General features: G+C 45.1%; 2 protein-coding genes across 2 annotated transcripts; one reads left to right on the top strand and one right to left on the bottom strand.

Moving 5' to 3' along the window:
• Window positions 1-12,154: 12,154 nt before the first annotated feature.
• LOC147270855 (SET domain-containing protein 4-like) lies at window positions 12,155-20,038 on the bottom strand. The gene is made up of 9 exons (XM_086205505.1): window positions 20,004-20,038; window positions 19,427-19,663; window positions 18,971-19,030; window positions 18,398-18,527; window positions 18,144-18,318; window positions 17,914-17,992; window positions 17,379-17,459; window positions 17,137-17,260; window positions 12,155-17,058 (listed from the first exon to the last, which is right to left on the bottom strand). Exons 1-9 carry the CDS (start codon window positions 20,036-20,038, stop codon window positions 16,903-16,905), a joined length of 1,077 nt encoding a protein of 358 aa, XP_086061631.1. The 3' UTR covers window positions 12,155-16,902.
• A 224-nt stretch (window positions 20,039-20,262) lies between these two features.
• LOC147270854 (carbonyl reductase [NADPH] 1-like) lies at window positions 20,263-27,209 on the top strand. Its single transcript, XM_086201734.1, has 5 exons — window positions 20,263-20,394; window positions 21,080-21,201; window positions 21,343-21,512; window positions 21,909-22,016; window positions 26,840-27,209. The coding sequence occupies exons 2-5, from the start codon at window positions 21,089-21,091 to the stop codon at window positions 26,986-26,988; spliced, it is 540 nt and encodes a 179-aa protein (XP_086057860.1). The 5' UTR covers window positions 20,263-20,394; window positions 21,080-21,088; the 3' UTR covers window positions 26,989-27,209.
• The last annotated feature ends 369 nt before the right edge of the window (window positions 27,210-27,578 follow it).

The following is a 27,578-nucleotide window of genomic DNA, read 5'->3' as shown; positions in this document are numbered from 1 at the left end:
AACCAGAACTGGATAGGTCTACTGGGGTAGACACCTCACACAGTCAAACAAGGAAAGAGTTATTTCTGTGTATGAAGGATTTGAACTTGATTGATGTGTGGAGAAATATGTATCCCAACAAACAAAATTACTCCTACTACTCTAGTACCTACCAGACCTTCTCGAGAATTGACTATTTTCTAATCTCAGCTGAAGACCCCAAATTACAAAATCCTGGTATGACAGTATCTTAATTTCAGATCATGCCTCAACCTCATTTATATTCAGACTGCCTGGCAGGTTACACCACTCTTTAAGATGGCGCCTGCAAACAAGCTGGCTGAGAGACCCTGAATTTATAAAATTTATTGGTACACAAATTGATCTGTTTTTTGAATACAACACTGACCAAACATCCGCGTCTGTAAGGTGGGAAGCTTTTAAAGCCTTTTTAAGAGGCCAAATGATAAGCTTTACAAGCTTTAAGTCCAAATCCCAAAGACTAGAAATGGAACACCTTGAAAAAAAAATAAAAGAAATTGAAAACCAAATTTACCAGAATCCTAACCATCAACAAACTATGGAGCTCCATAAACTGAGGGCGAGGTATAATGCTTTATCCACAAATAAGGCTACAAGGAGCCTGTTAAAACTAAAACAATCCTTTTATGAGCAAGGTGGAAAGGCCAGCAAATTGTTGGCATGGCGCATTAAACAGATGCAAACAGAAAGAACAATAAACTCAGTTCAAACAGACAAAGGGGTGTTAACTTCTGACCCAGTTGACATTAACAACACATTTCTAAATTTCTATCATAGATTATATCAATCTGAATACTCAGATTTAGCTACAAACCACCAAAAGAACTTTCTAGACTCTCTAGATTTTGTCCCCTTGGATGAGGACTCTGTGGGCTCTCTGGAATTTAATCTTGGTGCCAGGGATTTGTCCAAGGCTATATCCAATTTGAAAGGAGGAAAGACTCCTGGGCCAGATGGGATACCAGTTGAAATATATAAAATATTTGAATCTAAACTGATACCACCACTACTTGAAATGTGTCAAGAATCATTCAATAATGGAGTCCTTCCTCTCTCTCTTAATACGGCAACAATTACATTACTATTGAAACCTGAAAGTCACCGGACCAATGCGGATCTTACAGGCCAATATCCCTCATCAATTATGACCTTAAAATATTGTCTAAAATACTGGCTATGAAGTTGGAACGTATTTTACCCAAATTGATCCACTCGGACCAGAATGAATTTATACAGGGAAGGCAGGGCTTTCATAATATGAGGAGAGTACTTAATATTCTCTTTGAGAGGTCTGGGATCCCTGGCTACGCTGTCCTGTCGTTGGACGCAGAGAAGGCCTTTGATAGGATAGAGTGGTCGTATTTGTTTGAAGTCCTACAGAGGTTTGGTATTCAGGAAAATTTCCTTAGGTGGATTCGCCTTCTCTACTCTAACCCGCAAGCTGAAACTTTGACCAATGGCCTGGCTTCTAACTCTTTCAACCTTAATCGAGGCACAAGACAGGGTTGCCCCTTATCTCCCCTGTTATTTACCCTTGCTATCGAGCTCCTGGCCATGGCAATCCGTAATCATGACATTATAAAGGGAATAACAGTTGGTGGTACTGAACACCGCATAGCCCTTTATGCGGATGATGTTATTCTATTCTGCTCCGATTTAAAACAAACCTTGCCAGCCTTGCTAAATTTGGCACAGGCTTTTGGGCTCTTCTCAGGTTATAAAATAAATCATAGTAAATCTGTAATAATGTTTTTGACAGAAAGAGAGAGACTCAGCCCTCCAGTTTCGACTCCATTTGTAATATCAAAAGAAGGATTTAATTATCTAGGAGTTAAAATCACGCCAGATGTTAATGAAATGATCTCAGCGAACTATAACCCCCTTACAGATGCTGTTACACAGCTTATCAATAGGTGGACAAAATTACCTATTTCTTTGATTGGACGCATTAAGATCCTAAAAATGACAGTTTTGCCCAAATACTTATACCTCTTCTAAACGATCCCACTCTCTCCTCCTCTCTCTCTCTTCCAATCTTTGAAGAAAATATTTTCAAACTTCATATGGAACAATAAGCGACCCAGACTTAGGCTTTCCTTGCTCTATCTTCCATACGACAGAGGTGGGTTGAAGCTACCAAATTTCTTGTGGTATTACTGGGCAGCTCAGATTAGGGCAAGCATGTTTTATTTTGGTGAGGATCACCCCCCAGTGTGGGTAACGATTGAATCTCACTCGATTTCACTTCCTTTAAATCTTTGTATATACTCGGCAGAGGTAAAAAGATTGATCAAACAGACAAAAAATCCCGTTCTGAAGAATTCAATAACGATTTGGCATAAGGTTTTAGCATATACTGATGTAACACAACAACTATCACCATTTTCTCCTATTTTTGGCAATGACAACTTCCAACAAGGCAGGGCAGACTCAGGCTTTAAACTTTGGTCCACTAAAGGTATATCTAAGGTGGCTGATCTTTACATTGGCAGTAAATTTATGTCATTTGAAGAACTCAAAGCCACATACAATATTCCCACAAAACACTTTTTCAAATATCTCCAATTACGAAGTTTTATAATGTCTAGACAGGGTAGTAGTTTGGAGCTTCCCCCTTTCTCTTCATTGGAAGAAATAATTTTAAAACACTGTCAAGGTAGGGGACAAGTGACCATATTATATGACCTATTCATCAGCAAGTGCAAAGAATCTTCTAACAATATCTTCCAAGCATGGAGGATGGACTTACAGAGAATATAACACAGGAGGAATGGACACAGGCTTGCTCATTCGTTCAAACTCAAACTGCAAACACACTCCAGATTACTACAATATAAGTGGTTAAGCAGGCAGTATATTACTCCAGCTAGGCTACACCACTTTAACCCTAATATTCCTGACACGTGTATTAAATGCAATCACCAGAAAGGGTCATTGATTCATTGTATGTGGGAATGCCCCCAAATTTCTTGTTTTTGGGGAAAGGTTGTGGATCTAGTCAGTCGCATTATTGGTAAAGAGGTTCCATGTAACCCTAAAACATGCATTCTAAATATTTACCCGGATGATTTTGTCACTTCAAAAAGCCTAAGATCCCTCCTGAATATTTGTTTTCTTGAAGCTAAAAGGTGTATTGCCCGTTCTTGGAAGGATCAATCTATCAGTGGAATTTCTCAGTGGTTGAAAGGAATGTCCTTTAATTTTGCCCTTGAAAAGATAAGTTATTTCACTAAAAATAAATTGGAAAAATTCTGGAAGATTTGGCATATTTTTTACAACTATCTGGAACAGAATGAGATACAAACTGAGGCTTAGATTGGAAAACTGAATTGATTGTAAACGGCATTTTTTTTCTCCTGTGTCCCTTTCTACCTTTGTATCCTAATTTATACATTTGTTTATTGTTATTTGCCCATTCTGTTTGTCATGTCCTTGTATTTGTTTATCCCAAAATATAATAAAGAGATGTTTGAAAAAAAAAAGAACTGCACAAAACAGGTTCAAGCTGGACTTTGGACCCTGGTATCTGCAACGACTCCATCAACTCCTAATCTAGCAGCTCTGCTGGGTCCAACTATTTTACAGAACATTTGACAGACCTGTGGAGCAGTGAGGACACACAAGAGTTGATCACATGATCCACTGAAGCGCCATTTTACCCTGGTACTGAGGTCACCAACATGAGCTGGAGTTGGGAATCTTGAACTGAACCTGGTATCAGAGTGACACCTACTGCTGCAAAATGGAACAGCAACATTGAACTCAAGTACAGGATTGGAGGGAGACTGATGGTCGCTGTTTGGGTTTTTGAAGAACAAGGAGGGAGTGGGTTCAAGCTGGATTCTCAGAGACGATTTCCCCAACCTCTACATTGGAATCTGCACTGCCATCCAGTCATGTGACTGAAGTCATCCAGTCATGTGACTGAAGTCATCCAGTCACGTGACTGAAGTCATCCAGTCATGTCAGTGATGTCACTCTGCAGGACTGTCATTGCTGTCACATTATAGAAAAGAACCCAGACTCCACATTTAAGGGGCAGTTTTGGTCTTTAAACACTTGACAGTTCCAGGAGATTTAGTCTGGCTCAAGATCTTCAGATCAGCCCAGGACAGAAGGCTATGACTACATTGGATTGTATAGTTGGAGCATTCAGAGATCTGGTGGATCTCAGTAGGAGCTGTATTTATCCACTGAATGATCCTGGTCAATGTGATCCTGCTCCTCCATCTCTAAGGCTGACAGAGCAGGAGGACCTGACTGAGAAGAAAGCTGCCCTTGAGCAGCTTCAGTCTCTGTGTGACAACACACAGGCAGAAAACCAGAATTTGAGGGAACAAGTTTCTACTCTTGAACGTGAGAATAAAAGAGCAATCCAGGAGCTCCAGAACCTCACTGGTGTGGTGGCCAACCTCCAAACGGTCCAGGACAAGAACCAGACTCAGATAGAAGATCTGAACGCAACAGTCCACAGTCTTCAGTGTGAGGGGAGGAAGGTTGATGGAGAGAACAATGAGCTCAGAAAAGAGCTGACCCAGGTTCAGTCTCTGAGGGAGAGTGAACAGGTGGAGATGAAATGTCTTGAGGAAGACCTGACTGAGAAGAAAAGTGCACTTGATCAGCTTCAGTCTCTGTGTGACAAGAGATGGACAGAAAACCAGAATTTGTGGGGACAGGTTTCTAGTCTTGGACAAGAGAAGATCATTGCATATCAGCTGGTAGAGAACATGTCTGCCATGGTGGGCAACCTTGAATCTGTGAGGGAGGAGAACCAGACTCAGATCAGAGACCTGAACACACAAGTCCACAATCTTCAGCTTGAGGTGAAGATGGTTTACAAGGAGAAGTGTGACCTCAAGTGTGAGCTCAACTCCATCCAGGCAGAGAAGAACAAAATGAGAGAAGAACTCACTGAGAAGAAGACGACTCTTGAACAGCTGAGGTCCCAGAGTGAGGAGAGAGAGGCAGAAAATGGATGTTTGAGGAGACGAGTTTCTACTGCATCTCAGGAGACAGAGACCTTCACTGCAGAGTTGGCCCACCTTGAATCAAGGAAGGACCAGGACCCCACAAAGAGTGACAGTCTGAACGGTGAAGTTCAGAGTCTTCCATGTGCAGTGAGAACACAAAAGAAGAAAAGGAACAGTGCTCAGAGGGAAATCCTGGGAAATCTTCATGATTTAAAAAGCTGTTTGAAAGAGGAAAATCATGACCTTCAAGCGAGGGTTCAGCAAACTTCTGAAGAGCAAACAGACTCTCCCCTACGTCCAGCCAGAGAAGAGCAAACAGACTCTCCCCTACGTCCAGCCAGAGAAGAGCAAGCAGACTCTCCCCTACGTCCAGCCAGAGAAGAGCAAACAGACTCTCCCCTACGTCCAGCCAGAGAAGAGCAAACAGACTCTCCCCTACGTACAGCCAGAGAAGAGCAAGTAGACTCTCCCCTACGTCCAGCCAGAGAAGAGCAAGCAGAGTCTCCCCTACGTCCAGCCAGAGAAGAGCAAACAGACTCTCCCCTACGTCCAGCCAGAGAAGAGCAAGCAGAGTCTCCCCTACGTCCAGCCAGAGAAGAGCAAACCGACTCTCCCCTACGTCCAGCCAGAGAAGAGCAAACAGACTCTCCCCTACGTCCAGCCAGAGAAGAGCAAGCAGACTCTCCCCTACGTCCAGCCAGAGAAGAGCAAGCAGATGCTCTCATATGTTCTTCTGCAGAGGAGCGACGGGATTCTGCTGCATGTCCTGTGACTGAAAAGCAGAATGATGGGGGCACCCTGGAGACTGGACCTGCTCCGGGTCAAACCAGAGGTCTACTGAGCCGTGTGACATCTGGTGTAGAAGATGCTCTGTTCATGTTCATAGTTTCTTCTTTGTGTGCTTTTCCTCAACTCTGTTTTCTTTGTTTGTTATATATGTTGATACCTTGATCACCACAGCAGTTGATCCCAGCTTGATAAGCTGAGTGCTTTGCAGTCTAAAGCACTTTAGTGATACCTGTGGGGTCCCTTATCCTCCCTGACCACAGGGATTCAGCCTCACTGAAGGAGAGGGAACCTTCCAGGTTGCAGCTTCTAGAATCTGGAACGCTCTCCCACTGGACATGAGGACGCTGTGGACACCTTTAGAAAGAAGCTAAAGACCCATTTGTTAAGTAATATTATTGTTCATGATGGAATCGTCCCTCCTTACCTGCCCACACAGGTCAAGAGGTCAAATGATTCCCTGTTTAAAACAGCTCTTCCATCACATGGATGTGCATCCCAACAGTCAGAGCTCACAGATGCTCCTATTCCTCCAGTGGGAGGCACTAGGAGTGACTGATGAGGGTCAGGGGGGTCAGGCTAGTCCAGATAGTGGGTCTGTATGAGGTTGTTAGGGAGGGATAAGGCAGTGGCAGAGTTCAGGCTGTAGTTGTGCTCCAACAGTTGAGACAGGGCAGGACAAAAAATGACCTCCTGATGGTGTTAGGAGTGACTCTTACAAGAACCAATCAATAAAAGTGGGTGGTGACCTGCTCATGTGACGCTTGTGTTGATGATTACTGGGTCTCCTCCATGCTCATTTATCATGAATGAATCCCTCTGAGTAAAACACCTGATGACTCCTGAGTTGTTTCACAAAATGTGTGTGTGTGTGTGTGTGTGTGTGTGTGTGTGTGTGTGTGTGTGTGTGTGTGTGCAATAACTACAAGTTGTCTATGTATAAATCAAACAATTATTCATCAGTTGGATACATTGACTGTGGAAGTTCAGGTTTCCTGTAATTCAGTTTGCAGACAACACAGAAAACTGCCCCTGACCCCTCCCCTCTCATTCTGGAGGCTTTAACATGAAAATGAAAATGCTGACAGACACAAATGCAAATCAGGGTATTTGACCAGAGGTGACATTTTTTTTAATGCTTTTCTTGTTATATTTGTTATATCTGTTCTGTATGGTTATATTTGTTATGGTTGTTATGGAGTTTATGGTTATTATCTCTGTTTCTTGTGTCTTTGTCTTTGTTGTCCTCCCCTTCGTCCGTCCTGGATTTTTGACCTTGGTTGCAGGAAGCCTGTGACCTCAAGTCCTTTTTCTGTGTTGCTGAATGTAGAGCCTTGCTTCATTGTGCTCGCTAAAGTGTGATCCTCCCTGCTAATTCCTTATTTCGTTGACTAATTACCCACCAAAAATTAATACCTACTTGCTTTATTTGGCTGAAGTTTAAAAGACCATCATTCTGGTAGCAACAGTCTTTCTGCCTTGTAAACACGCTAAGCTAACGATGGCTTCTCCCTCTTGTTCTCCTCTCTCCTGCTCAGAGTGCCACATGTTTTGTTCCTCCTCTGCCTCCTTTAGTGATACTGATAAGTGTGTTAAATGTAGTTTTCTTGTTGTGTTGGAGGTGAGGCTTAGCGATGTTGAATTGGTCCTGCAGCGGCTCTGCACCAAAAGCTGCGAGAGCTAGCCAGCCCTCACTAGCTGGTGCAGACCACCTTAGCTTAGCTCCTAGTTTAGGCCCAACTAGCGCTTCCCCAGCAGCTCCCAAGCATCTGGGAGAGCGCCAAGAAAAGTTGGGCCTAAGCTAGGATGTGCTTGCTCATGAAGAATTGTTGGGTGTAAATTCATTTAAGGAGTGTGGAACTGGACCTGTTCTACTTGTAAAGTGTAACTTTTGTTGTTATTTGGTGCTTTACAGGGTTATGACTTGACTTCATTGCAGCTTTGACCTGAGCAGGTGTTCATTCACATCTCAGTAACAGGGGACACTTTAGCACACCAGTGGACAAACATCAGCATTCATCACCCAGCAGCTCCTCTGATCAACAGAACAAGTTAAAGTATTCTGGAGAATGAGGGCATCGATCCCTCTACCTCTCACATGCTAAGCTAGTGCTCTACCATTGGAGCTAATTCCCTGCTAATGAGCAGCAGATGATGGAGGTTGACCTTCATGGTTGAATGAGCATCACCAGTTGAAGCTTCTCTGGTTGACCAATGTAATGGAGACCAAGGGTTCCATGACATAAATGATTAATTGAAGGTAGCATTTGTCTTGGTATTAACAGTTTATGTAAATTAGAGGCACACACACATGTTAATGGTGAGGTTTATTGAATCAGCAAATATGTGAAACATTTTCTATGCCATGTGTTCCAGGGAGGGACCTGGGAAGCACAGGGGAACCGGCCATCCTGCCTGTGGAAAATGAAGACCCCAGTGTCAGTCAGTGGGAGTCACTGTGCAAGGCCTGGTATTTAGTGTTGATCAAGTTTGTCTCATGTAAATGTGGCAGTTTCATTCGTCACGGTCAGTCCTCACCTCTTCCTGGTGGTTTCCTTAAAGGGGGTGGAGCCAAAAGGGGAGAGTGGCCCAAGGAAGCTCCTTAAGAGCTGTAGGTGCAAACCTTTGCTCCCAGATGGGGGAGGGGGTACAATCACAGGCAAGGTTCATTCGAGTGATTATGTGGATGTATGACTGAGTTGGTGTAGTAGTCTGGAATCATGTATATATTTAGTCAGGTTAAGTTGTTGAGATGGTGCTGGTTTGATGTAAATATTGATTGTGGAGCATGGTTGTGGTCTCATCTCCACTCTATGGGCCATCCATCGTCATCTTCTGCTAATTCCTTACTAGTAAGGGTCACGGGGGGGGGGGGGCTGGAGCCTATCCCAGCATCTACAGGCGAGAGGCGGTGTTCACCCTGGACAGGTCGCCAGTCCATCGCAGGGCCAACACACAGAGACGAACAACCATTCACACTCATACCTACGGTCAATTTAGAGTACCAATCAGCCTCGTCCCCAAATTGCATGTCTTTGGACTGTGGGAGGAAGCTGGAGTATCAGAGAGGACGCACGCAGGCACGGGGAGAACATGGAGACTCCACACAGAAAGATCCCACGCCCGAGCCGGGACTCGAACCCGGGACCTTCTTGCTGTGAGGGCACAGTGCTGACCACTGCACCACCGTGCAGCCCCGCTATGGGGGCTGGTCTGTCTAATTTCCTGCAGCCAGGAGGGAATTAAAGGCAGTCAGGGGTTTTTAATCTAAGTTGATGGTGTCTCATGCAATCTCTTTCAATACTCCAGTGGTGGTTTAAGTGAAGAAAAACATGGGTTAGTCAGTAGGACTGTGTGTGTGTGTGTGTGTGTGTGTTCCCATGCAGATTTTCCCTTGTGACAACCGATTTGATTTGGAAACCATCTCATTAGAAACACTTGAACTGTTGAACAGTAGAATTTGTTTGAAACAGTTTAAAACACTGAGTGACAGGATTGAAGAGGGAAGATTTTTGTATTTTCAGTTTAATTCTAACTTTAAACTGGGCATGAACATTTTTAGTCGTTCATATTCTAACATACAGAGGAAGTCATGACATTCCCTTTTTTTTAACCTGTCCTGTTCAGGAAATGGAAATGGAAATTTAGCTGCTATGTTGAATCAGAAAAACCTTTTGAAGTCTACTTTTGCTTCAGTCAGAAAGTGGACTGTTGTTAACTCTCACAATGGTTGGTGATTGTGGAGGAAGAAAAAATCCTTATGAACCTCTTTTTAACAGACACACATTTCTAAAGACACTGGTTCATTTTATTTTTCTTCTTCTAGTAGAGGATGGTTTCAATCCATCGACCTCTGGGTTATGGGCCCAGCACGCTTCCTCTGCGCCACTCTGCTCTACCATTGACTGAACAGTCCTTGTTTTATGAGAGCATTCTCTGTCTTTGTCTCTCCCCTGCTCTCCTGCTCTCTTTCCCCTCATTTAGTCCTTGACATGATCCATGCTCTACAGCTCTGCAGGTGGAATGAAGACCTGCGTCTGCTCTGCCCGTGCCGTCCTTCGTCTCTACCTAAATTGTTTGACCCACCTTTATAATGATCGCACTCGCTCCCGCTGAGCGCGCCAGGTGCTGCAGACAACACAACCAAACTGGCCCCGATCAGGATTTGACAGGCCGAAACATGCCCTAAAATCACCAAGAATAATATCCACCACCTTCTGAACGGGGCCTGGCCCGTCTCCTGCATCAGGGGCCGCCGCAGTCGCCCATCAGCTGTTCAACAGCTGTTCGCCGCAACACTCAATGAGACAAAGACATCGAAGCTCAAACTGCTGTTGCGGAAGCCGTGATCGTATAGTGGTTAGTACTCTGCGTTGTGGCTGCAGCAGCCCAGGTTGGAATCCGGGTCACGGCAGCATGAGATAAATTTCTTTGTGTGTATTGATGGACACAAGCCAAGCAGAAATTTCCCACAATGCAATAGGGCAGTGTTTGGTCAGTGTTGAGCAGGCGTCAGTCTGACAATGATGTCATATTATTGTGTCATCACCTGACCAGACCCAAAAGTAGACTCAGGTATCAGTTTCTTCTCAATGCTAACGTCTGCTAGCTTAGTCTGCTACTTTGATGGCTCTGCCTGCTCAAAGGTCCAGACCCAAAAGTAGGCTCAGGTATCAGTTTCTTCTCAATGCTAACGTCTGCTAGCTTAGTCTGCTACTTTGATGGCTCTGCCTGCTCAAAGGTCCAGACCCCTGGATGTGGTGGTTCCTACCTGAACGTAGATTCTGTCAGCTCATGTTGTTAAATCAACTCACCAGGAACACCAGTAGATTTCAATGGACTGACAATGAGTCTCATTGAATGGTAAACATGTCAAATATGAAGTCATCACCTGAGGAGGTCTGCTGCTGGAATGAAGCTCCAGATATTCACAAGATATTCTAGATCTTAAAATAAAGCATTTTTATATTTGATTCCTTATTCATTCAGGTCATCCAGTCATGTGACTGAAGTCATCCAGTCACGTGACTGAAGTCATCCAGTCATGTGACTGAAGTCATCCAGTCACGTGACTGAAGTCATCCAGTCACGTGACTGAAGTCATCCATTCATGTCAGTGATGTCACTTGGCAGGACTGTCATTGCCGTCTCATTCTAGAAAAGAATCCAGACTCCACCTGTGGCTCCATGATAACTGATGGACCTCTGGTTGGAGGCTGGACGATGATGTTTGGACTGGAAGGAAAACTCCTTGTCCAAATTCCATTGTGTTCAAGTTTAAAGTCCCACAATCAGAAGTAGCTGAATCTGACAGGTGGAGGTTTGGAACTACAAGATGGTGATGTTTCCTTGACTTGATGCTCTGACTGTCAGGGTGGATGACAGCTTCTTCTGCTGCTGCATCTGAGTGGCTATGATTGGAGCTTTTACCTCCCAAGGTTGTCTGGTTCCAGGGGAAATTTTAGAATTCCAGTCCCCAACCTTGGCTGTTCTGAAACTCTTCTCCTGAATCACTCCTGAGCTGCAGCAAGAACAAATACCAGTGCCAACCAGATCAACTTCATGGCTGTTTTTGTAGTGATTTGGTGCCTCATGAGGAGAAAATTTGGGCACAAAAGTTGGACAAGAGTGTTTGTGGAGGGGTGTTTTTTTTTTTTGCAGTGTTGTAAGTCACTGTAACTGCAGCTGAATGATTGAACTTTCTCCAAACATCAATCCCTGTATCAATGTGAGATACAGTGACATAAATGAATAGAACATTACTCACTGACTGAAACTTGAAAAGCACCAGACTTTGGTCAGAGCCTGGTTCTAATGTTACTTAACAGCACTTTTTTTCCACTTTTCTTTCTTCTTCCAATCAACACTGCCCAGAGTTGATTTGAGGAAATCACACTCACACATTCGACTGTCATGGAGGGAGCGCCACTGATGCAGTTTGGTCAGACGGTGCAGACACACTTGACCCCAGAGAGGTGAGCAGGTTTTGGACCAGGTTGGAACTTGTCAAGTATTTGAGACAGAAAATGACAGAAAACTTTAAAAACAAAAAAACTTTTTTTTGTTTCAGATTTATTGCCCTTGCAGTAATGTCTTATTTCCAGCTTTGCTCTCCCTCAACCACTGTTTAGTGTCGTACCGTAAATGACCAGTTAGTAGTTGGTAGGCGTTTATTTTTCTTAAGTCGATGTGGACCCCGGGTGTTGAAAAGAGACCAGGTGTCGATTGGTAACAGGCTTTTATTTTGGCGCTGGCCAGCACTGGGCCACTATTATTATTTTTTTAGCAATAGGTATACAAGGTATAAAAATATACTGTAGTACTTTAAAGAACAGTAGTGCAAATATCAAGATTGTCCAGAGAACACTTTCCACAAGAACACTTTATTAGTAAGAAAAGGGGCGTGACAACTTGAGGCCCGTATCCTTCCACTTCCACGACAGTCTCATGAGGCCAAAATAGCAGATCTACAAGGTGATAACACGTCAACACGACCACAACAGTTTTCAGCTTGCTGCTAAACAGTACTTCAACTACCATTCCACTGTGTCATGGCAGTGACTGATGTGTACTACATGCAGTACTAATCAAGTACAGCCCTGACTGATACTTTATCTCCAGTGATAGGAAGGATAAGAATGTTGAAATGGACCCAGCAGGAAGAGAATCTCAAGTCATGGCAACTTTACTGAGCAGCACTCAGTTAAGTTCAGGAAACACCAGACAGTTTTACCACCTGTCAATGAAGTAGTCAGTAAAATAAATACCGTAAATCACCAATTAACAGCCTGGTGTCAAAGTGCCGCCAGGTCTCATTTGATGGCCGAGGGTCCGACCTCATTTTGTAAAATAGACGCCTGTCTCAAATAAACGCCAGGCTTGTTTAAACGCCTGGGGGCCATTATTTGAGATCAATGTTATCTTAACTTGGTTTCATGTCAGATTTAGCAATTTTTTTAACTTACTATCAATCCATGCGTGGGCTCCACGGTGGTGCAGTGGTCAGCACTGTGGCCTCACAGCAAAAAGGTTCAGGTTTTGAGTCCTGGCTCAGGCGCGGGATCTTTCTGTGTGGAGTTTGTTGTTCTCCCTGTGCCTGCGTGGGTTCAGACGGCTTTGAGCTAAGTGTACGTGGTTGGCTCTTCCTGCGTTCTGGAGTCACTAAATGTCTGTTATTTGTGAGTATTTGAAAGACAAAATAGGATTTTCACAAATCAAGGATCACAAACTCAATATGACACATTTATTTTACTTTCAATAAAACATCTGTGACTGCCGTCTTGATAGTTTTCTGTCATCATTTTTGGACTGTGAACCTTTTCTGTGGACACAGTAAAGCTCCAACAGTCACGCCATACATTTACTAGTACAGACGCGCCCACGCCACTCGCGACTTTGAACATTTCAATCATCCGCTGTCAGTCTGACGCATGACTGCGGTCTTCTTGCTGGTATATTTGATTTAATTTGTGGCAGGCCAAGAATAAGCAGCTGAAACCTGAATCTGCTGAATCACAGGGTTTATTTTAAGAACAGACTTTTGCTGGTAGCTTTGCGTCGCTTCAACCTTTTCATGTGCACTTCCCTTTCTTTTCTCTTTCTTCCTGCCATGTTTTCCTCAGGTGTTCAGGATCCTCTTGTTGATGAGACCTGTTCTATCTTTCTCTCCTATTCCTTCCTTCTCCGTCCTACACAACCCAGCTGGACTGGGGTCAGCATCTCACTGAAGCCGTACCAGTACACAAAAATCGGACCTGCTATGTTAATGAGAAGCTTCTTCTGAGTGAGAAGCAGAAGTTTGCTCATGTAACCTCCGAACACCCAGTCTGACTCCTTCAAATAATCAAGTTTTGACCTGACACACGCCGACACCTTGTGGATGCAATCTGAAGTGCAACTGCTGCCAGCTTCAGACTAGAATTTTGAACAAAGCACTGACATGACGCAGCAGAATGACTGACAGTGTCTTTGTTACGAAGCCCGAGTCATTGCGGTCTACGAAGACTCGTCAGACCTGCTGTCGGCGGTCCCGGAGGAGACCGGAGGACTGGGAGTGGACATCGTCATCGACTCTGGAGGTAAACACACCTCCTCTACGACCTCGTTAATGCTGGTGCAAGCGGGACCGTGTTCAGAGCCCTGGAGGGACCATCCAGATTAGCCTGCTCCCTCACTTCAGTTAGTGAATATTTTTCGCGAGAGCTGTACACTGTGGCCATGAAATGATCGAATGGAGGATCGACGTGAAGCCTTGCTGCCTCCACACATCATGTTTGCTCTTTTAGCTGCGCACGAGTGCCGTTCCTTTCCCAGCAACAGGAATTCTTATTTACAATGTTTACTCTGTGTTTCTTGTCATGTTAAGTGCGTCTTCAAGAACAAGAGCCAGAGGACATGAAGCTCCTCCCACACAAGCATGACATCATCAGTGTTTTGGGAGTGGGGGGGCACTGGGTCACATCCCACCAGGACCTGCAGGTGAGTTGTGCATGTCCAGCCTGATAGCAGCTTCATAGCAGGGTCCTGTCCAACTGTTCCAGCATTTTTATCCCAACATGAACTAAACACATGAACTAAACAGTAACGTGTCCTCTGGTGTCCTACCTGAGTTTGTCACTGACGCTCCTCAACTGGCTTCCCCAGCTGGATCCTCCAGATTGCAGTTCAATGTATTTAAAAGCAGCCACGGTCTCGTTCCTCAACGCTGACGTCTGGACAGCTTCGTTGGCCCAGCGGGGGCGGTACCTCCGTATCCTTCACCAGCAGACTGCAACCTGAGGCCGTCTCCTTAGCAACGGCTCGTGGCTTCTGGTCCCTATCAGTTCAACCTTGGTTCACTTTCTGTCAGCCACTGCAGGTGCGGTGAGATCAGGTAGTGCCGCGTCTGCTGTGTTGGACAAGTTCATGTTTCTACTCGCAGCAATCAACTGCGCGAGTTGCTCCAGTTTGTTTCTCTCACAGGACCCAGTCAGCTGGTGCACAGCCACCTCAGATCACCTTTGAGCCACAAACTGTACCAGAGTCAGTTTGTAAAGGACTCAGAAGACCACCTCCTCTGAGGTTTCACCCCTGCAAATAAACAAAGAGCCGGACGGAGGAAAAGACACCAAAGTGTGGTTCGATCAGATCAAACGAGGAAGGTGTGACATCATTGCATCTGTTGTATGACGTCTTTAACAGTCGTGTGTCAGACATTCTGAAGGACATCGTGGAGAAGATGTCAGCTGGGATACTCAAGTACGTCCAACCTCGGCAGACTTGCTTCTCTGTCCTCAAATCCACAAATCAAAAGAATTCCCTGGTTTTGACTTCGTTTTGATGGCAGATTTAGTGAACATTCATGCTAACGCAACACATTTAAGCTTCAAGTTGAAGTCACTTCCAGATTTTTCTTAAGGGAAACACTTATTTGAGAATTTATCATTGAGAACAACTCATATTCACCTCATATTTTGCCAAAAGGTTAAGAAGGTCTAAGTTTTAAGATGCTGTTGAATTCAATAGAGCAGGAAGATCAGGGAGACAAAGGAATACCTCAGGATTTAGATTCCTGTCATCGACACATCCCGAGACAAGCAGGGACAGAAAGGAGAAGAGCGTTCTAAACGCGCATTCCCCTTCTTGGTTCCCTGGAATGTGCCTGGTCGATGCGGGAAAAGCAGCACTGGAGTTGGTGTCTTTAGACTTTTTGCCAAATTTCTTTTCCATTTCACTCCATATTATTGTCTTCTTTGAATTTTCAAACAAGAAAACACTACTTGGGTAACTGGTTTGATCTGACCGGGGTGTGGCTCAAGGTTAACTCAGGAGTACAAAGGGGATCTGTTCAGCGTTGTTTTGAGGGTCAAAAATCTGTGTGGCTTCTATCCAGAGGAACACACAAGGAGGCCAGCAACATCCACCTCGGGCTCCATGTGGTTCCAGCTGGTATCTGAGTGTGGTTTGTAACCAGCCCGTAGCTCCTGATCCACAGAACGAGGAGCGTCCGCACGCCACAGATCAACCCAGTCACCCAAACTCAACCACAAGTCCACCCATCCTATCCCAGCTCTGTTTCACTTGACCAGAAAAGAGGTTGACTTCAAAAACATGATTGTGGCTTTTACAGGAAGTCCTGTTCTGTCATAATCAAAAGTGATCCTCCGTCTCCAGACCCCAGCCTGAGGAGGCGGTCCCTCTCTATGAAGCTACGGTCGCCATGGAGAGCGTGCAGCGTCGCAAAAAGAAAAAGGCCGTAGTTCAGCTGAGATGCTGCTGCTGCTGGATGTCTGAGGCGGTGAGACCTGGACCTGATCCTTTAAAACTCAAAACTTTAAAGAGCACTTTCATTACTAAGGAACCTCTTCAACTGTCTCTTGCTCAAATGCGGACATTTTTTTGACTGTGTTGTTTTCTCAAATGTCACATTTAGCTCCTAAACAGGTTTGATGCGGGTCACACATTTGAGATGAGCTCCTTCTGGGGCGTCGGCTCCAACAAAGTCCTCTGAGGTCTGCAGCCTTCAGGTTTAGTTTGTTTCTTTTTTCCCCCCTTTGTGAATCCACACATCTTTCTTTGCACGACTGTAAAACTCATGTAATTAAAAGGAAGATTCTTTCTTTCTTCTTCTTCTGGCGAAGTCTTACTCAGCTGGCTTGTGATGTAATTGGAGGGGAGGAACCGAGGAGTCTGGTGCTCAGACGCCACTGTGACATGCACACGTCAGAGTGAAAGCTACAAAACAGTATTATGCGTTTCAGAGTAGCATGAATCACACGCCATGACGGATGGATCAGAACTCCTCTCTTCCAGAATCATCACTCCTTTCTGATGAATGAGTTTCCCTCTTAAACACACAGCCGGATGTTTCCCACCCAGCACGCCATGTTGACGACGAGGCCCAACGAGATTGATTTGAGCCGCTACAGCAGCTCAGTGTTGCCTGAAGGACGCTGCAGCTGTTAACATGGCCGGTGCTTTTCCAAACGTGCTCCAACTGCACACCTGGAATCAAACCCCTGATCTCCTGGGTACCTGATGTCCACACGTCCTCATCAGCAGGCGGGACAGAGATGAGGCCAGCCGATGAACTGGTTCACTCTAGAGCCTAATGGCCAGAGCACCTATCACATGTCTGTTTGCAGCATCATCGGGTTGCCATGGCGACATTTGATTGTCTCAGGGAGTCCTGCAATGTCTCCAGACTACTTCCCAGGATGCACCTCTCCTCCTGTCGCAGTGACATCACCACATCTAGCTGCTCCTTGATTGACAGGTCACACCCCAGGAGACTTCGAGAAATCTACACACACACACACACACTCATTTGAAAATGGTCTGGTAGTTGCTGTTGTGTGTGTGTGTGTGTATATTTTCGAACCTCGTCCAGAGCTTGGTGTGTATCTTGTAGCAGTCGTTGACACACACACTCTGCTGTCTGAACACTCCAGCGCTCTCTCTCCTCACTCCCCATCTGGCCAAGCAACACTGCCCTCCACTGGGGACTAAAAGAACAGACACACACATCCCAGACTGTAACTTAACGAGACACACAAACTGATTGATGGGTTCTTTTAAGATAGCGTGCGACTGCGTGTGAGTGTGTGTGTTACTACGTCTTACTACAGCGTCTGTGGCAGAGACAACAGTCGGAGCGCCGTCATCAGCCTCCAGCCAGGACCGTCGCTGCTCACCGTCAGATTACTACCGCCAGGGAGAGACAGGCGGCGCTGTTTTCATTGTACTTCCATCTGTTTAAAGCCTGAGGTTGATTTAGGGTTACATGACAATGTGAAATAAAAGTGTGGGAAGACGGATGAGATGTTTTTATCAGACTGAATGTGCTGTGATGCGTTTTCCCTCGTCAGCCAAAGGATTTGCAAAAAACCCAAATGCTAACAAGCTTGAAGTTACACAGGTCGCTAACTGGTGAAGGTGAGTGGCAATTTGTGCCGTAAAAACTGTTGAGGAGTGTTCAGGGTTCCATTCTGACCTACGAAATCCTGTGATGTTTTATTGGAGCGTCGACTTTATCGCACCGTAACCACACTCAAGCCACAGCAGTGACGTGCCAGTCGTTCATGTTACCAACAGGAGCAAAAAGAGTAATAGTACTTCTATATTTTGTCTTCAGACATGACAAGCTGGTGAATCCTACTGGTGGAAGTTGTTCTCTCTGAGAAACTTTCTCTTCTGCTCCAAACTCTCGTCGCCTCTCAGAACCTCACACAGCAAATCTGCGGCAGAGAGACGGAGACGGCGAAGCTTGATGGTCGTTTCGTTTCTTACCAGCACGAGTTCATCCCAGCCGTCATAAAGATGTGATGTTTTCACATAAATGTTGAGTTGAAACATTCAGAACTACACCAGTGCTCAGCTTCAGCTCACCTGTGTCCACATAGACCACGCTGTGAGGGTTGCCGGGGGCAACAAGGCCATACTCCAAAAGCAAGCGCTGGTTGTCATGGGAACCGTAGTTGATGAACGTCTGCTGGAAGCGCCGAGTCCCGGAGACGCTCCTGATTTCGTAACATTTGGTGGCGTCATTGAAACTTGCTTTCACCTGAAAGGAAATGATGTAAGAAAGTTTGCTGTGACCTCGGCAACGCCAGTTTCTGTGTTGATAAGAGGGCGACGTTTACCTGCACATCAGGACGGTGGTTGAGCAAATCCAGGAAGGGAGCTAAAGCATAAACATCCTGTCCACACAGGAAGTTGTTGGACCGGTGAGACATGAAGACCGAGCGAGTGTTGACGCTACACCACGCCCACCTAGGGGAGGGACAGGGGGAACAGCGTCATCACCCCTCAGAGTCGGCTGCTTTTTCACGGGTAAAACAATGAAAGTGCTCTGTCACTGCAGTGATTCAACAAAATAAAACAGTTTCATGTTTGGCTGAACACAGAAGCTCAGAGACACCAGCACCACGACCACCGACCCAGCGAAGGCCCCGGGAAGTAGAAGTCAAGACAAACACAAAGCCAGGGAGGAATTTTACCAGCGTTTACAACAGCTGCACAGAGCGCCACGTCAGGAGACGGTGACGTCAGCGGCAGATGTCAGCACACTGACACAGAGACGGACCGGAACCGCCCAGAACCAACACAAGGTTCTTGTTGGGGGTAAAAAGAGAAACACGAGAAAGGTCCTGCTGTCCTGGGAATGACACCAGGATGAAACCCCTTCTGTGTCCCGAGTCAGCGCCTGAACGTACCTCAGAGCCTCGTAGCTCAACACGTCCTCCACCGGCTGATCCAGGATCGGCTGCAGGGACCTACAGGATCAGCGAGTCACTGTATAATCAACAGTACATTTGAATGTCCTAAGTATGAATATAAACTGCTGTCAACCGCACAACTGTGCAACCTCGATTTTGAAAAGTACTGCAAAAAGTTGCAGAAATGGCTCTTTTGTGTCAGGTATTTTTAGTTCCTGTTATATTTTTGATTTAGGAAAAGTTAGGTTGAGACAGCAGGTTTATGTGTCTTTGCTGAAATATGAAGTATAAATATAACGTATAAATAGTAGTATAAATATGACGACACACGATGATAAACTAGTTGTTGATATAAACCGTCACTTTCTTTTCTGGTCGTACAGAATATTGGTGTTAGCGTGCTAGCCATGTTAGCTTGTGCTATTTCCAGGCAACAGTCTCTGGTAAGCTCACTTAAAAAAGTCCCGATTGGACGAGTGAATCTCTCGCAACGCCTCCCTCTGCTCGAGAGCCCGCCTCTGCACACTGGCAGGCAGGAGAGCTATGACATCATCAGTGAAGTAAGCCGGGCAGGTGTAGGTGGTGGGCAGGACGTCTATGTAGGCGGACCAATCAGAAGCCTCTCCTCTGTGACGCTCACACACCAGGAAGATGCAGAGCACCAACAAAGGAGAGAGGCGGGGCTTCCAGCTGCACAGACAAATACGCAGTAATGTTTTACAATGTTATGTACTATTACTAGTACTTCTACCTCATCACACAGACAAACAGAACCAGGGTTCATGCACTTTCATGACTTTGTCCATCGTCACTGGACCACTCAAACCAAACACTCGCCACTAGTTTGATCTAGACGTAAATTTTGCCCTGACAAAATCATAGTCCACAGCAGAAGCGTTTCACATTCACAAAAATTAAGGGTGAAATATTAAGAACAGCTTTTTTATAATGTACTACAATAAAATCAAACACTTCAACCTCAAGAAAAACGTATATTAACTTTACAACTCTTACAAACACAGTGACCGACGTTTTAAGCTCGATTGAAGTGGAATCCTCCAACATTTCTGCGTACCAGTGAATCTAATAAACTTCAGCGAGATCGTCACCGACATTTTCTCCAAAACGTCAGAACAAACGCAGGTAAAAAGCAAATTATTAGATGTCTAATGAGGGAGTTTAATTGTTCATATGAAGTTAACAAGTCAACACTTCACCTCAATAATCGTCAGTTATACCGCGTCTTCATGCTGCACGGCCGCTGCGGTGCCTCCAACACCACGTGGTTAGCTTGTTTTTCCGGTTCCGCGCACTCAAGCTGCGCACAGCTCGCAATTCGACTCGCTCGTTTTCTCCAATTTTCCTCTGTAGCGTCACCAGCTCGGGACCGTCGCTCCTCACCGGGACGCCAGACCACATCAGTAAGATCGACTCACCCACAGCTGATAGTTAGCACCGCTAAAGAGCGCTAGCTAGCTAGCAAGTTAACGAGCCGGCACGTTTGTCAAAGCTGATTCAGTTCCCGTATGATGACGATTCCCGCATGGCCTCGTGGCCGTTTGAGCTAAAATGTCAAAATGCCTCATGACACGGGAACTAACTGCTGATTCTGTCTCTAATTTCACGGCTGTTCGCAGCAGCCAGCAACTGTGTCCGTGCTCTATCAAATTACAAATGAAAAGCTGCATGGAGGTCAAAGGTCATCCCAGTGCTGCTGCTATGACTTGGCACTTTTCCTACAGTTGGGAGCAAATGGTTCTGCCAAAACAGCTAAATTGAGCCCTTTGATGTATTTTGGGCGTCAGGTTGAGCACAAAATGAAAGAACAACAGCTTCCAGGTGACACCTGCAGTAACGTTTGTCCTGCTTCTTTGTGTAACAGTGTTCAGAGCACCTTACACCGGGTCCTGGACATGATTCCACTTGATACATGTTAGTAACTGCACAGTTAGATTTGGGTTTGAGGCTGTTACTTCAGAACCTGTGATCATGACTCAGCAAATTTCAGGAACAGAACAGCCTGGGGAGCCGTTTGTGTCTTGTAACTTGTGACGTCACAGCCTCTTCTGTTCACTCAGTATTCAAACGTCTCTGTTTGTCCGTCAGGGGACAGCCATGTCTTCCAAGGTTGCCGTGGTAACGGGCAGTAACAAGGGCATTGGCCTGGCCATCGTCCGGGCGCTCTGCAAACAGTTCCAAGGAGACGTTTACCTGACAGCCAGAGACGTGTAGGTAACAGTCAGGTGCCTCTGCGGGAGCACGGGGACGCTCGCCGCTGTTAGGAATCATTTATTGTCCCGACGAGGGATTCTGGTGCTTGGCTCGAGTTCTGTGAATGGAGAGGAACGTGTCGTCTGGTTGTGTTGCAGCGGCCGCGGCCAGGAGGCGATGGAGTCCCTGGCCTCGGAGGGACTGAAACCCCTGTTCCACCAGCTGGACATCAACGACCTAAGCAGCATCGCCACCGCCGCTGCCTTCTTCAAGGAGAAGTATGGCGGCATGGACGTCCTGGTCAACAACGCCGGGATCGCCTTCAAAGGTGGAAGGAGGCGGATAGATTCACCTGCATGACTCACACTTTACCTCAGACAGATGACGAATGATTAACCAGCATAATGATTCCTAGTTACAATAAATGTGTTTGTTTTGTTCTGATTTTGTTGTTAATCTCATATTTGAATGCTGGATTGAGGATCAGTCGCAGCGTTTAACGTCCTGAACTGACGAGTGGCTCCTTCAGGCTAAATACTGAGATCTGAATCGATTTACTTCCATTCAGTCAGATTCTTGAATATTTTTTCAAATTCACAATGTTGTGTTCTTTCAGTGTGTAGGACGTCTGAATATCATAACTAATGCTAATAACATCAGTAAATATCAGTTGATAATATATTATAGAATATACATGTTATAATAATCCCCCCTCCCCCCACAGTGGCGGACACGGCTCCATTCGCCGTCCAGGCCGAGGTCACGCTCAAGACGAACTTCTTCGCCACCAGAGACATGTTGACTCACTTCCTGCCGCTGGTTAAAGCTGGAGGTAAAGATACTGGACACGGGTGTGATGAAAGCACGGCTGGGATGTTCCGTGCATCGCTCCCGCACGCCGGCGTTGAAAGCGACTTCTTGAGAGCAGTTCTGTTCTGCCCGGTTCTGCTTGATCCTCTTGCTCTGGTGTTCGGTGTCCTGCTGTTTCTTCTTGACTTGTACCAAGCGTGTTGTAACAGCCGTCCTCACATGTCTGTTCAGGTGCCAAAACCAGTTTGACAGAGAAAATCAAACGTCTGAAGAGACAAAAGCTGTTGCGTGCCTTAAAACAGAAGACCAGACAATTGGAAAGGAAGACACATTCCAGCCAGCACGAGGAAGTCCACCAAGCCTGGAAGAAGAGTTTATTAATATATAAAAAGAACTCCGTGATGCTAGAAGCGCTTACTACTTGTCCCTGATAGAAAAGAATAAGAACCACCCCAGGTTCCTCTTCAGCACCGTGGGCAGGCTCACCAAGAACCATAGTGCTGTTGAGCCATGCATCCCCCAACTCTCAGCAGTAACGACTTCCTTTCTTTCTTTACTGAAAAGATTGTGAATATTAGAACAAAGATTACCAGTAATGGAGGACAGACTACAGTCCCCATAGAAGCACCTCCCAGACTTGGTGCTCACTTGGACAGTTTCTCCCCCATCGACCTGTCAGAATTAACTTCTGCAGTCGGTTCCTCCAAGTCAGCCACTTGTCTGCTGGATCCCATCCCAACAAGCCTCCTTAAGGATGCCTTCCCTCTAGTCAACACTTCTATATTTAATCAAATTAATCTTTCCTTAGTCACAGGTTATGAGCCACAGGCCTTTAAGGTGGCTGTCATCAACCCTTTACTTAAAAACCTTCTCTTTACCCAGATGTGTTAGCCAACTATAGGCTGATATCCAACCTCCCCGACATCTCCAAGATCCTTGAGAAGGTTGTCCTGGAGCAGCTACATGAACATCTGCACAGCAACGAGCTCTTTGAAGCCTTCCAGTCTGGATTCAGGGAACACCATAGCACTGAACCAGCACTGGTCAGAGTCTCTAATGATCTTCTTATAGCTTCAGACAGAGGTCTTGTCTCTGTGCTTGTCCTTTTGGACCTCAGTGCTGCATTTGACACCATCGACCACAGCATCCTGCTACAGAGACTAGACCATGAAACTGGGATTAAAGGAACTGCCCTAAAATGGTTTAAGTCCTACTTATCTGACAGGTTTCAGTTTGTTAATGTTAATCATGACCATTCAGAGTACAGCAGAGTTACATATGGTGGACCACAGGGTTCAGTTTTAGGACCGATTCTCTTCACTCTTTACATGCTCCCATTAGGTGACATAATCCGGAAGCACTCGATCAACTTCCACTGTTATGAGGACGACACACAACTTTACTTGTCGATGGAGCCAGACGACACAAGCCAGCTTACTAATCTGCAAGACTGCCTGAAAGACATTAAATCCTGGATGTCTTCTAACTTCTTAATGCTCAATTCAGATAAAACTGAGGTAATCATTTTTGGACCGAAACACCACAGGGACACACTCTCTAATCGGATCACTCCTCTAGATGGCATCACCCTAACTTCGAGTACAACTGCAAGGAACCTTGGGGTCATTTTTGACCAGGACCTTTCCTTCAGCTCCCACATAAAGCATGTGACCAGGACCGCCTTCTTCCATCTGCGAAGTATCGCTAAGATTAGGAACATCCTTTCCCAGAGTGGTGCTGAAAAACTGGTGCATGCATTTATCACTTCTTGGCTGGACTACTGCAACTCTCTCTTGTCAGGATGTCCTAAATACTCTCTAAAGAGTCTCCAGCTGGTCCAGAACGCTGCAGCGAGGGTTTTGACGGGAGTTTAGAAGAGAGAACACATCTCTCCCACTTTAGCTTCTCTCCTTCCTGTAGGATCTAGAATCCACTTCAAAATCCTTCTGCTGACTTATAAGGCTCTCAATGATAAAGCTCCATCCTATTTGAAAGAGCTCATTAGTCCCTACTGTCCGACCAGAGCACTCCGCTCCCAGAATGCAGGTCTTTTAGTGACTCCCAGTATCAATAAAAACAGACTGGGAGGTAGAGCCTTCAGGTACCGGTTCCTCTACTGTGGAACCAGCATCTCTCCATGGGTCAGAGAGGCAGACACTTTAACTACGTTTAAGTCCAGGCTTAAGACCTTCCTCTATGACAGAGCCTTCAGTTAGGACTGGTTCAGGTAGCTCTGAACCATTGATAGCTATGCTGCTACAGGCTTAGACTGCTGGGGGACACATCAGGTTACATGGAGCCCTCCTCTCCTCTCCTCTCCTCTCCCCCTCTCTCCTCCTCTCCTCCCTGGACATTTTTGGAACTGTCATTACCATTACTTGTTGCACTTTGTAGTTTGGCCTTGGTGTCTCGCAGTCTCTCTGTGTTTCCACAGATCCACCAGAGCCCCAACCGCCGCCTGCATCGCCCCCCCCCCCCTCTTATTCCCTACTGTTACACTGGCCTGCGCTCCCCTTCCATGAACCAGTCTACCATCCAGTCCCCCATCAAGCTGGCTTGCTCTCCCTGCCTCCCCTTCCATGAACCAGTCTACCATCCAGTCCCCCATCAAGCTGGCTTGCTCTCCCTGCCTCCCCTACCAGAAGCTTCCTTCTTCAACTGTTATTAACATTTCCGTGTTTCCCACATTTTGTATTGTAAACTGTTTTCTTCTCTGTACCAACATCTACTGCACGTCTGTCCGTCCTGGGTGAGGGATCCTCCTCTGTTGCTCACCCTGAGGTTTCTCAGATTTTTCCCTGTTAAAGGTTTTCTATGTAGTTTTTCCTCAGTCGATGTGAGGGTCTGAGGGCAGAGGATGTTGTTATGATGCCATGTGAAGCCCTTTGAGACAAACTGTTTGTGAAAACGGGCTCTACAAATAAAATTGCCTTGCCTTGCCTTGCCTTGCCTAAAAAGGCTGCAGACCCCTGGTAAGGGAAAGTGAAAAATAACTTAAGCCAGTAAGATCTCTGACCAACTTACCCCACTGAGAAAAAAAATGAAGGTTCAACCCAGAAGTTCAAGCTGCTATTCAGTAAGTAGTATTGTTTGGTGTAGAAAGTGAACTTCTCCATAGATGGATAGGATATTGTACTAGCTATTCAACAAAATAATTTCTTGCTTCTCCAGGGCAAACAAAACTGTGTGTGACCCAGAGTGTGGTATCAGTACATCAGCACGTGGAAGTGAATAGATAAATATTGACAGAATACTACAAGCACAGTTCAATGTAGTACATGGTGTCATCATCTCATGTGTACATCACTAAGAGAAATACTACTGTGTGTGACCCAGAGTGTGGTATCAGTACATCAGCACATGGAAGTGAATAGATAAATCTTGACAGAATACTACAAGCACAGTTCAATGTAGTACATGGTGTCATCATCTCATGTGTACATCACTAAGAGAAATACTACTGTGTGTGACCCAGAGTGTGGTATCAGTACATCAGCACATGGAAGTGAATAGATAAATATTGACAGAATACTACAAGCACAGTTCAATGTAGTACATGGTGTCATCATCTCATGTGTACATCACTAAGAGAAATACTACTGTGTGTGACCCAGAGTGTGGTATCAGTACATCAGCACATGGAAGTGAATAGATAAATATTGACAGAATACTACAAGCACAGTTCAATGTAGTACATGGTGTCATCATCTCATGTGTACATCACTAAGAGAAATACTACTGTGTGTGACCCAGAGTGTGGTATCAGTACATCAGCACATGGAAGTGAATAGATAAATCTTGACAGAATACTACAAGCACAGTTCAATGTAGTACATGGTGTCATCATCTCATGTGTACATCACTAAGAGAAATACAACTGTGTGTGACCCAGAGTGTGGTATCAGTACATCAGCACATGGAAGTGAATAGATAAATATTGACAGAATACTACAAGCACAGTTCAATGTAGTACATGGTGTCATCATCTCATGTGTACATCACTAAGAGAAATACTACTGTGTGTGACCCAGAGTGTGGTATCAGTACATCAGCACATGGAAGTGAATAGATAAATCTTGACAGAATACTACAAGCACAGTTCAATGTAGTACATGGTGTCATCATCTCATGTGTACATCACTAAGAGAAATACTACTGTGTGTGACCCAGAGTGTGGTATCAGTACATCAGCACATGGAAGTGAATAGATAAATCTTGACAGAATACTACAAGCACAGTTCAATGTAGTACATGGTGTCATCATCTCATGTGTACATCACTAAGAGAAATACTACTGTGTGTGACCTTTGTATATCATAAGGGTGTCCAAGCTTTTTTCAAAGAGGGCCAGATTTTAAAATGTGCAAATGTCCAAGAGCTGATGTACTTGTACTTTAACCATGAAAGGCAAAATATTTGCTGTGTTAAGCAATTGACGTGAACAGATATTGTAATTTCCACCTTCCCTGGAAGCATCAGCCCTCAAAATCAGTCGTCCTCTTTTCATCAAGAGTTGCCATGGAACAAAGTGGCCTGTATGGGGCACACAGTCAGGGGAAGTTCCAGAGTGCTGCTGTCACCATGAAGTGGAAAGAGAAACTGTGTTCTGGGTCTGCATGCGTTCTTAGTTCTGTTTGACAGTGGTGGTGGGCCAAAACTATATAGCCGTATAGAAGCTGACCTCATGCCATGATTGGCCCCTGGCCGGGACTTTGGACAAGCCTGGTGTTGAACATAATGAACCTTAATTTCAGCAGCTCAAAGGTCATTTAAAAAATATTAAACTGAATTTATAACAGCTACTGTCCTCACTATCTTAATTGAGATTTTTTTTTTGATTGACAGAGTTCAAATCAAGAAGATGTGTGGAAAGGCCCTGGACCAAGGATGAAATGAGTGCTGTCATGAAACACTTCAAAACTCCCATTTCAAAGGGACACCTTGACACAAAGTTGGAGTGTGGCAGTGCAGGCTTCCTGAGCACCCTGTTCTGATGAGCAGGACCATTCAAAACATCAGAGATTTTGTGAGGACCAGGGGCCTGATGTTTGAAGAAATATGGTCTGATAGAGACCTCTTTGCTGTTACAGTGAATGTGTTGGGTCTGTGGTTGAGGGTTGTTTTTACCCCTTGATTCTTGTGCAGTGGACTTCCTGTTCCGCTCAATTTCTGTTGTTTAAATTTGAAATCAATATTTTGCAGTTCTCTCAGGGCAGTACTTGTGATGAAGTCATTTCCTTACTCAAGTGTTGCTGTGCACTTTATGGTGGGATACATTACTCTGCACTTCAGATTTTTGATGTCGATTTAAATCGTAAATCAACAGTTGATTTGAATTGAAAGATGTGAAAACACATTAATACATTATTCATGACTTATTAACTGATTCAAACACCATTTATTGTCATTTCAGGACATGAGGGTACATAAAAGGAACAAAATTTAGTTAAAAATAGCATTCAGTGCAAATTTGATATATAAAATAAATTTTCAGTGTTTATTGCATTTAGATAGCAGAGTATTGTGGAGAGAGTACTAGTCTTACAGTTTAGTAATATTACTCTCTGATAATACCAGGTAATGG

This window comes from Aulostomus chinensis, chromosome 1, assembly GCF_037954235.1.
Source record: "Aulostomus chinensis isolate RoL2024-O1b breed Wild chromosome 1, RoL_Achi_v1.0, whole genome shotgun sequence".
Classification (NCBI taxonomy): domain Eukaryota; kingdom Metazoa; phylum Chordata; class Actinopteri; order Syngnathiformes; family Aulostomidae; genus Aulostomus; species Aulostomus chinensis.
Note: the sequence above shows the minus strand (reverse complement) of the source record. Positions and strands in the feature narration are given on the sequence as shown.

Bases quoted from the DNA above. Each gene is read 5' to 3' on its own strand.
- LOC147270855 (XM_086205505.1), bottom strand. From the start codon at position 20,038: ATGTTGGAGGATTCCACTTCAATCGAGCTTAAAAC. The intron at 17,460-17,913 runs GTAGGATTCACC...CCCTGGCGGTAG, and splicing joins AGAGAGAACAACTTCCACCA to TAATCTGACGGTGAGCAGCG. The intron at 17,261-17,378 runs GTAAGACGTAGT...CTGTTCTTTTAG, and splicing joins TCTCTGCCACAGACGCTGTA to TCCCCAGTGGAGGGCAGTGT.
- LOC147270854 (XM_086201734.1), top strand. From the start codon at position 21,089: ATGTCTTCCAAGGTTGCCGTGGTAACGGGCAGTAACAAGGGCATTGGC. The intron at 21,202-21,342 runs GTAGGTAACAGT...GTTGTGTTGCAG, and splicing joins TACCTGACAGCCAGAGACGT to CGGCCGCGGCCAGGAGGCGA. The intron at 22,017-26,839 runs GTAAAGATACTG...TTTGATTGACAG, and splicing joins GCCGCTGGTTAAAGCTGGAG to AGTTCAAATCAAGAAGATGT.